The sequence below is a fragment of the Felis catus genome, chromosome F2 (assembly GCF_018350175.1).
Source record: "Felis catus isolate Fca126 chromosome F2, F.catus_Fca126_mat1.0, whole genome shotgun sequence".
Lineage (NCBI taxonomy): Eukaryota > Metazoa > Chordata > Mammalia > Carnivora > Felidae > Felis > Felis catus.
In genome coordinates this window covers 8,467,735-8,477,604 of record NC_058385.1, presented here as the reverse complement: position 1 = coordinate 8,477,604, position 9,870 = coordinate 8,467,735, and the positions used below count along the sequence as shown (strand labels likewise).

The following is a 9,870-nucleotide window of genomic DNA, read 5'->3' as shown; positions in this document are numbered from 1 at the left end:
GTTCTGTTGCTTCAAGCATATATACAACTTTGTGTTTACCCCTTTGGTTGAATGTGTGTAAGTGTATATGTATTTGTACCAAGCTAAAATTAGAATGGGTTTTAAGCAAATACATCTATTTTTTAATAGATGTATTAAAAAGAACCTCAAAAAGAAATAGAACCTATCCAAAGGCTTTTTAAAAACTGGAATTCTACACTGTAATTAAACATTAGGATAATAGTAACTATTATGTACAAAATGACGTCAGAATTTTGACCCAAGTAGACAGGTCCTCACGCAAATCTTTAAAGCTTGTAATATTTGATGTGCGGTGGCCATGGAAAAGTGTCTCTCAGATCACTGAATGCAGAACGTATCGCTGGCCAGTGGCCCCACAGCAGGCTGCTCTTACTCTAAAATCCGCCACGATGTTTTTGTACCGAAGCCAAGCTTCCCAGCAACTGCTCCCAGACAGTGGCTGTGCAGCAGGGACGCAGAAGCCCGCCCATTCCTAGGAGACACAGGATTCCTCTAAGGGACATCTTTGACTTGAGGACTCCTCGTCCGCCATATTGAACCTTCTTAGGGCTACGTTACAGGCGAAGACTCTTCCGCCCCACCTTCCTTTTCTCCCTCTGTCCTTCACAACGGTCAGAACTGCATCACGGGCTGACAGCCCTCCAGCCCAGGTCCCTCCTTATTTTTCCTCCTTGTGTGTCCCTGGTAGGTCCCTTGCATGTCTAACCTTGTGATGCTATCTGCTCCTCAGAAAAGGTGGACCAACACAGCATCCATCCTTTCTTAATAAAACAGAATTCGACTGTTTCATTAGATACTACGTACCTCCTTAAGATCTTCCTGGAGGAAAATCAAAGATGTTGGGATTCCCATTTAGGGAATCATTTGGATTTTACACATTGTAAACTTTGATATAATGTGATATTATTAAGTTGGCAGAAAAACGTTACATATTGTGTAAGGAAGCTAAAAACGAAAAATAAATTTTAAAGGCTTTACTATCATCTCATGTTTACTAAATTAAATATTGGTGGAATATATGAACATAGGTAGCTAAGTGAAATTTTCATACAGAACTTGGGAAATTCATCTGCTTGATTTGCCCTTTACTCCTCATCTCATCAGGTAGGCTAATAATTGGCTTCTGTCCTCCTCCAGGGTTTGAATACCACACAAGAAGAAAACTTCTTGGCTGAAAGCCACTACCTCTTAAGAAAACTGCTGATAACCTCCCAGAATTGAAAACAAATTAAATCATATTTATCACATATGATATATGCATATACATACATGATACATGTAATTATAAAGACTCAGAATAAATTATTATGAATGACTCTCCCAGAAAATAATTGAACTACGCATCCGTAGTGGCATTAAGTATAAGGATAAAAATAACTGCCAAAGAAATCTTAAGCTTTATTTAATCATTTTGTTAGACAACATTAGTAATTACCTTAATTTCGTTTGGAATCAAAATCTTAAGTATAAGAGAAAGGGGAAGGGAATTATAAAACCAAAGTGTTTTAGTTAGGAACTATAATGTTAGAACTGAATTAGAAACAATATGAACCCATGCTTAAAAAAAAAAAAAAAAGCATATGTTTTCCAATTCTGTCAGCTAAAATGAGCTAGGAACAAGGGACTAAGAGAATGAACCTAATGAGTAGACTTCGCTATTATGATTTCTAATTCCATCTTTCCAGGATACGTTGGAAAAAATGGCTGATTGCACGTCTAGGGTGGGTAGGTTATAAGCCTGGGGCAACTTGCTGAACCAGGAGACAAGAAATAATGCAGATTAATGGGACTGTGTCAAAAGAACACAAGTGCTGTGATTCCCATGGGTGCATCAACTTGCAGTAAAAGACAATGGTTGTTGCAGTTGGTTAAATCACATTGAGACTCTGCAAAGTCATGAGTCTATAATGATATACAGGAGGAAAATTAGCATAAAGATGAATAAAGATGGCGAACTGAATAGCCCGTATTAGTGTTGAATCCTTTACTCAAATATGATGTTATTTTGATTCATTTACTTTATCAGGGAAAAATTCAGAATTTAGTAAATATTAAATACATACTATTAACAAGTGTTTTCTGGCTTAAGGAAGAATGCCAGTAGAATGATCCCATAAACTGTGACTGTAAGTTGGACAAAGACATTCAAGATTACCAAACCTCAATCAGATATCATTTCAAACGTCCACAAGCATTTTATGGTCTTGAGAATATGGAAAAATCGCAAGATAACATTATACTCAAAGATTTTGAAAACCAGTTTGAAAGGCATTTGCAAATGTCTTAAAATCTTGTGAAGTTAAAAGGTAGAGAAGCTAGAAGTTACACGTTACAGAAGTAAAAATGTATTTTTGTTATCTTAAGAGTCAAAACACAAAATCCAAGTAACCAGCCCAGACGAGAGCCACCAACCTCTGTGAATGGACAGAAGCAGCAGGTACTGTGTGCAGATTCCATCCAGGGACACGATCCGAGCAATGCATAGCATTACTATCTGGCAAGTGGGAACCTGTGTGTATTTCAGATTTTATACACTTGTTAACATGTAAGAGGATTTGGCCTATTAGAGTGATGCCCTGTATCTCTAAATTGTATAATTGAATAATTTGTTTAGATTGGTCATTTTAAGTTAAGGTCTGACTACATATAGTGTTCAAACTACTATTAAAAAAAAAAAAAAAAAAACTTGAGACTCATCCCAGCCATTGTTTATTTCATAGATTTGTAAGTATTTCATACTCAGGATAGATTAGGGAGAACTTAGTGACAGCTTAGCATATACTAAATAAAGCCCATGAACTTTTACCACTGGCCCAAATCTTGAGGTGGCCAGCATAAACATTTTCCCCTTTCTAGAATGGACGGACTTCTGCTAGGGGCTTGCCCGAAGCTGTGGTCCAAACTCTAGATATTCCAAACTCTAGATATCTCTTTCAATTCCTCTTTCAAAAAATCAGCTCTGGGACTCAGGTCAACCTAGATGACTCAGTATTCTTCCCATCTGATGTGCAGGGTTGGAAACAATATGGGTAATATCCAGATATTACTAGCATCTCTGTCCGTGTGCTTTTAGTCTCCTATTTCATCGAATTCCAGCTTTGGGTAGCTAGTGCTGAACTACAAATGTGGCTTTTAAAAAAAGGCTACCACATATATGTATCTAACTTAAATAGCAATATACATTTTTCACTTATGATTTCAGTTTTTGTTATATTGTTAAAAGATGCATTATAAACCTAAGCATTTTTGCCACTTTCTAGGGCCATTTTAACTTTTAGCTGGTCAAGTTATGGGTTAGTTTTATCTGATCGAAACACACGTATTGAGTACTTACTATGTTCCAGTTCTAGGTGCTATGCAGCTGAGAAGCAGGGCACTATCAATATTTATATTTTATAAATGACCACCCAAGACCACCCGGCTGGTAAGCATTAGTTCCAGGACTGGAATTAGGATGATTGCTCCCAAGCCTCTTCATGATTTTAAACTTCTTGCTACAGTCCTATATCTTTTCTTCTATTATGAAAGGCTGCATCGTAATCAAACAGCCTCTACTTACTCCTTTATTTTCATTTGTATTCTTATACTGTTCCAAGAAAGCAATTTTATAAACAATACATGAGGTGATAAACACTATTGGCCAAAGCTGCATGTATGAATGGAAGTACACATAAATATAAAATTAATTCTCTCCACATCTAAGTCTGGCCAGGACACTGTTACTAACCAAGCAATTAATGATTCCCAGGGCAAAGCAAGATCCATTAACCTCTGCGCCAATGAAAAGCTAAATAGAGTAAAAAATCTGGAGGTACACAAAGTTTTCACCGAGAAATGTACGGATCCACATAGTACAGCAAAAATAAGATGTGCAACCAAATATTTTAGAGAAGTGGCAGTTCCGACTTGTCTTCATGACCACATCTAAATCCGTCATCTCATTCGGTGGGGTGTGTTGGATGTCTGACTGACACTGAATAGAATTAAATAAAAGCAATCTCCCCCAAAGTGCTCTACACCCTTACAAGTTTGGGATCGATTTAATTTTCCATAAAATAAACCCATAATAGTAAAACAACAAAATGCTCATGTTGATATTACTTGTTCTACCCAAGATCAAATTTTGACAGAATCCTTGTCATCTGAAGAGGGAATAAAAAAGTATATCCCCCCAAAATGCAGGGGAAAGTAATATATAGATGTATCAGGTATTAGTCTTTAATCAAATTGTTATTTCTCTGAATTTTGTGATGACTATGTTGTCAGCTTTTCAAAATGTGTGATCTGTTGTGATTTATCATCTAAAAAATATTCACTTCCATGCCTAATTTTTAAATAGTTTTCTTACAAATATTCAATTTGTAAAAGCTTTGAGCCCCCACAAAACTTGGATTTGCCCTTGACCATCACATTATTTTGGAAGAAACCAGAGTAGCTCTCTACGCTTACAGACATGGAAACAAGTCCATGATACATTGCGAAGCATAAAACTCAAAGTTCAGAATAATATCAATAGTATAATACCACTTAAGTAAAACAAAAAAAAAAAATGTTTTGCAAGTTTGACTCCATAATCTCTATCCGTAGCAAAGTACACTTTTTTTTTTTTTTAGCTTTTTAGTTCTAAAAAGCAGCAGAAGGGCATTTTCGACCTTAATTCATGATTGTAGAGAGCAATACAACACTTCAACGACCTCGGTACGCCTATTCCCTCACATCGTAACTTTCCGAAACTGGGCTGTGACCGGAGACGGCCGGGAAGCCGTGGTCACTCGGCGCGCATGCGCAGCCAGGGCCGTGGCCGTTCCGCCGCGGTCGTCATCGGCGGGGTCGTGCGCGTAGTCGGCACGACCTGGAGGGTAACGGCCTTTTGAAAACGTCCTCCGGAGGATTACGGGACGATTCCGCATTGAAAGGCGAACGCACTTCTGTGTACGCCGAAGGGCAAGTTCGCAGCAGCGGGGCGCACACCACACCTCGGGCCGCTGGCCGCCTCGGGCGTCACGGCCTCGTCCACGTGCTTCTCCGCCCCCTGGGGAGCGCCGGGCCCGCGGCCGACGGGGCTGCGCGCTGACTGCAGGGCCCCCCGTGCGTCGTGCAGGGGAGGCGCCCGCGTCGTTGGTCCCGCTGCCTGCGCACGAGCCGCGCGGGGAGAGCGCCCTCCTGGGCCCCCGGGGCCGGCGAGCGGAGGCGCTGCCGGACGCCGGAGCCCGAGCCCCCGGCCCGGCCGCCCTTTGGGAAGGGAGACCTTGCGCGGGCCCCGAGAGCGATTCTCTCCTGCAGCCCGTGCTCCGCAGTCTCTCCGACTGAAACCAGATTCAACGCGCTGGTAGCTCGGCCCTCCGCTGTCGCAGCTTGTGAGAAAGACGCCCTTGTCCGCCTGATCCCGAAGTAGCTGTTCACAGAAGGGCTGCCAATCGGAGCATTTCCAATCATTGCCTTTTTTTTGCTCCTCGGCGGGTGCACCCAGTGTCTCTCTCTCCGTTGTTTCATTAGCACTTGGAGGGTAGATAGTGCCCGCCATCCTTTGCCTTTATTTGGGGATGACAAGGTTACGGCACTTGATCAGATTAATCTTAATCCTCTGCGTTTTTAGTATATTACAAGAAGGCAGCAGGCTCTTTGATCTCTAACCTCAAAATTTAAGTCGGAAAAACTAGTCAAACTTCAGATTGGTTTAGCTTGTAGTGAGTTACATCAGCCCCGGCAGGGTACATTTTAAACCACTATTGTTTAACAAATCAGTGTCTTACGGGTATCAACACCTATACACTGTTTATTATGAGTTTCATAAATAATAACTAGCAGGCATTACTTATCAGGTCCTGATCTAAGTATTTGAAACAATTAGCAACCAGGTATAACTTTTCAGGTCCTGATCTAAGTATCTGGAACTCTGTTAATCCTGACAGCAATCCTGAGGTAGGGCGGATGAAACTGGAGGACAGGCAGGAACCCAGGCCATCCGACCCCAGAGGCTGTCTTAAAATGGATATTCAACGAAATGCTCTTTTTTCAAAAAAAGATTAGCTTTAAAAAAAATTTAATGTTTATTTTTGAGAGAGAGACAGAGCACGAGCAGGGGAGGGACAGAGAGGGAGGGAGACAGAATCCGAAGCAGGTTCCAGGCTCTGAGCTGTCAGCACAGAGCGGGATATGGAGCTCGAACTCACAAAATCACAAACCCTGTGAGATCATGACCTGAGCGGAAGTTGGACACCTAACCGACTGAGCCACCCAGTCGCCCCAGCAATGAAATACTCTTGAGCAGATTGGCAGATGATGGGTATAATGAACTTGGGGCTTGTGAATGTAGAGTACCACATTTTCATTAATACCTTACATTTTATATAAATAATAAAATCAACCTTTGGAAAATGAACTCTCTATGCTCTTATCTTAACAATAAAAATTACATAACAAGTCACGTCATTTTGCCAAGAAGGTTATGACACTCTATTACTCTTCTTTGACTAATATTCACAGCATTCCTCATGCCAGGAAAGTAAATTATACCTATGTGCCAACTATGTGACAACTATGAAATAAATTTTGCAGTATAGACTTACTGTAGAATTTTATTACTTTCTTACTTTACTCTCTCCACTGTCATCCTTTTGTATTTTGGGTTGGATTCAACTCCCTTTCTACTAAAATATTTCATAAGTGTCCACTTTTTAGACTTTTGTTGTTATCAGTGTGTACAGGACTCCCCAACTTTTATCCCAAAATAAAGAAGTTTAGTAATTATTATCCTAATTTCTTTAAGTGAAAAAACTGAAGCTCAAACAGGTTAAACACTATACATGAGATCACATACTAAGGCAGATGGGTAGTATAGACTAGAAATCCTATCCTAGGGCTCAACAGACTTCAAATGGCTTCTGTAAATGCCTTGGGTTTATTCTCATATCTTCTCAGAACGAATATATCTCAAAAGCATAGATCAATCATCATAAAAATATAGTTTAACATCACCTGTGTGCTCTCCGTACAAGAACAGAACTTTAAAGACGTAGATCCTAACATGTTCCTCTGGTTTTTTTTATCAATAGGGTAATGTTGGTCTTTTCCCCAAAGATATGGAATGCAAATTAGTGGGAGGTAGGGAGTTTGTTGTTATAGAAACTAGAAAGGAAGAATTTATGTTTGCACAGCAAGCCCCTGGTTTAATTTCAACATCTGGTTGTCCACATTACATATAGACAGTAGTGATTCTGTGCCATTTTTATTCAGATCTTTCCTCTCCTAGGATTCTCTATTTGTTATTATTTGAAGCTCTGATCACGGCTCTGAATCTGAATCTGTCCTTTTTTTCTCCCCCGCCCCCCTCCCCCACTCTGTTTCGACACTTCTGTAACTCATTTGCTGGGAAGTCGAGAATCTCTCTTGTAAGTGAGCTTACCGGGTGGGCCAAACTACCATGGCCCAGGGTTGTTAGGAAGTCGATACGTTGCTAAGAAGTCTTGCTAATTTGCTATATAAGCTGAATGGAGTGTCAGAGAATTTTCCTTTCCCCTGATGAACTTAGGAGATGGATGTTTTGACCTGTATCAGTGATTCTATTTGGATCGATTACTTCGAGGTTAGTTTTTTATCCATGTATGAATGTTGCACCTAATTATCCCTGTAATCGGTTAAACAAATGTCAGCTGTTCGTATTTCAACTCTTCCTGCCAATAACCGCTGGAAGTGATTTAATGCAGCTGGAAGACAACACTGACAATCATTATAGCCTGCAAAGTGTGAAATCATTTCATTGCACTATTGTGGTCTCCTTAGTCTGAGGACTGATCACGTTCTGCCGATGACGCTTAAAAAAAAAAGAAAAGCCGGTTTTATTATAATTAGGGAAATACTGGGAAAAAGGGGGGGAGCCCAGGGGCAGCTCGGTGTTGTTTATCTGGTGAACTCTTCTCAGTCAAGAGCTTGTTTTTACAAGAAGGCGCTTTCAGCGTTGAAGGGAAATCCTGTCATCTGAAAAAGAGGGCTGTGCTTCATGCAAGATTGTTTCCCCCTTCTGATAAAAACACTTGCTGATTACACCCCAGATGCGGCTCCTTTGGGGGAAAACGAAGGAAGAGGAGAAAAACGCTGGGTGGAGCCAAGGGGTCGGCAGCAAGGCTTCCAAACTCCCGGGGCCTCTTCTCTTTTCGCTCGCCTGTGTGGCTCCGGGGTCCGCTTCGAAGGCGCGATGCCCTCGCCGCTTCCCCGGCGCGGTTACCTCCCCGGCGAGTTTTCGCCCCCGGTGGACTCGAGGCCCTGCAGCAGCCCTGCTGAGCTGCCAGGTAGGGCAGGGAAGCTCCTCGTGGGTGGCACTCCTCCCAGGGCCCCGCGGCTACCGCGCCGGCTGGCCTGGTGCTCCATTGACTGGGAGCAGGTGCGCTTCCTGCAGAGGCTGGGAGCTGGCGGGTTTGGCTCGGTGTACAAGGCCACCTACCACGGTGTTCCGGTGGCCATAAAGCAAGTGAACAGGTGCACCAAGAACCGACTGGCGTCCCAGCGCAGCTTCTGGGCCGAGCTCAACATCGCCAGGCTTCGCCACGACAACATCGTGCGGGTGGTGGCCGCCAGCACGCGCACGCCCGCAGGCTTTAACAGCCTGGGCACCATCATCATGGAGTTCGGTGGCGATGTCACCTTACACCAAGTCATATACGGTGCCCCCAGCTGCCCTGAGGAGGACGCGGAGCCTCGCTGCTGTGCCAGAGAGCAATTCAATTTGGGAAAGTGTCTGAAGTATTCCCTAGATGTCGTGAACGGCCTGCTTTTCCTTCACTCGCAAAGCATCGTACACTTGGACCTGAAGCCTGCGAACATTCTGATCAGTGAGCAGGACGTCTGCAAAATCGGCGACTTCGGTTGCTCCGAGAAGCTGGAAGATCTGCCCTGCTGCCGCACTCCCCCTTACCCCCCGGGGGGCACCTACACCCACCGAGCCCCAGAGCTCCTGAAAGGAGAGGCCGTAACGCCCAAAGCTGACATCTATTCCTTTGCCATCACTCTCTGGCAAATGAGTACCAAGGAGGCCCCGTACTCAGGGGAGCGGCAGTACGTGCTCTACGCTGTGGTGGCCTACGATCTTCGCCCGTCTCTGTCAGCAGCTGTCTTCACGGACTCCGTGTCTGGGAAAAGACTGGGGAAGATCATCCAGTGCTGCTGGAGGGCCAGTGCCTTGCAGCGGCCAAGTGCAGAACTCCTCCTGGTCGACCTTAACTCCTTAAGAGCTGAATTTGGCTGACTCTAAACCTGTATCAAGATAGGCTTTGTCTTTGTTTCTGCTCGTTTTTAAAGAAGTGACCATGTAGAAAAAAAAAAAAACATATCTGCGGGATGGGTTTTTAGAAAATAAAGTTATTAAAAATTCCTTTTTTGTCTCTAATACCTTTTCTTTCTTTAACTTATTTTGAGAGAGAGATGGGGGGCGGGGAGGAGGGGTAGGAGGGGTCGAGAAAGAAAGAGGGAGAGGGAGAATCCCAAGCAGACTCTCAGCGCAGAGCCCGATGGGGGGCTGGAACTCCCGAATCATAAGATCATGACCTGAACCGAAATTAAGAGTCAGACGCTCAACCGACTGAGTCACCCAGGCGCCCCTCAGATACCTCTTCTAAGACACACAGCACAACTACAAATCTAGTAGTTGTCTTAATATTGTTAGTAACCTTATTCCCTTAGAGAATCATACACTTTCTTTCGCAGCAAGCATGCTTTTTTTTTTTTTTTAATGTTTATTTATTTCTGAGACAGAGAGAGACAGGGCACAAGTGCGGGAGGGGCAGAGAGAGAGGGAGACACAGAATTTGAAGCAGGCTCCAGGCTCTGAGCTGTCGGCACAGAGCCCGACATGGG

The 9,870-nt window shown here is 43.2% G+C and overlaps 1 protein-coding gene across 1 annotated transcript; it reads left to right on the top strand.

Annotated features, from left to right (window-relative positions):
• Nucleotides 1-6,156: 6,156 nt before the first annotated feature.
• Nucleotides 6,157-9,378, top strand: MOS (MOS proto-oncogene, serine/threonine kinase). Its single transcript, XM_003999842.4, has one exon. The coding sequence runs from the start codon at nt 8,021-8,023 to the stop codon at nt 9,260-9,262; it is 1,242 nt and encodes a 413-aa protein (XP_003999891.2). The 5' UTR covers nt 6,157-8,020; the 3' UTR covers nt 9,263-9,378.
• The last annotated feature ends 492 nt before the right edge of the window (nt 9,379-9,870 follow it).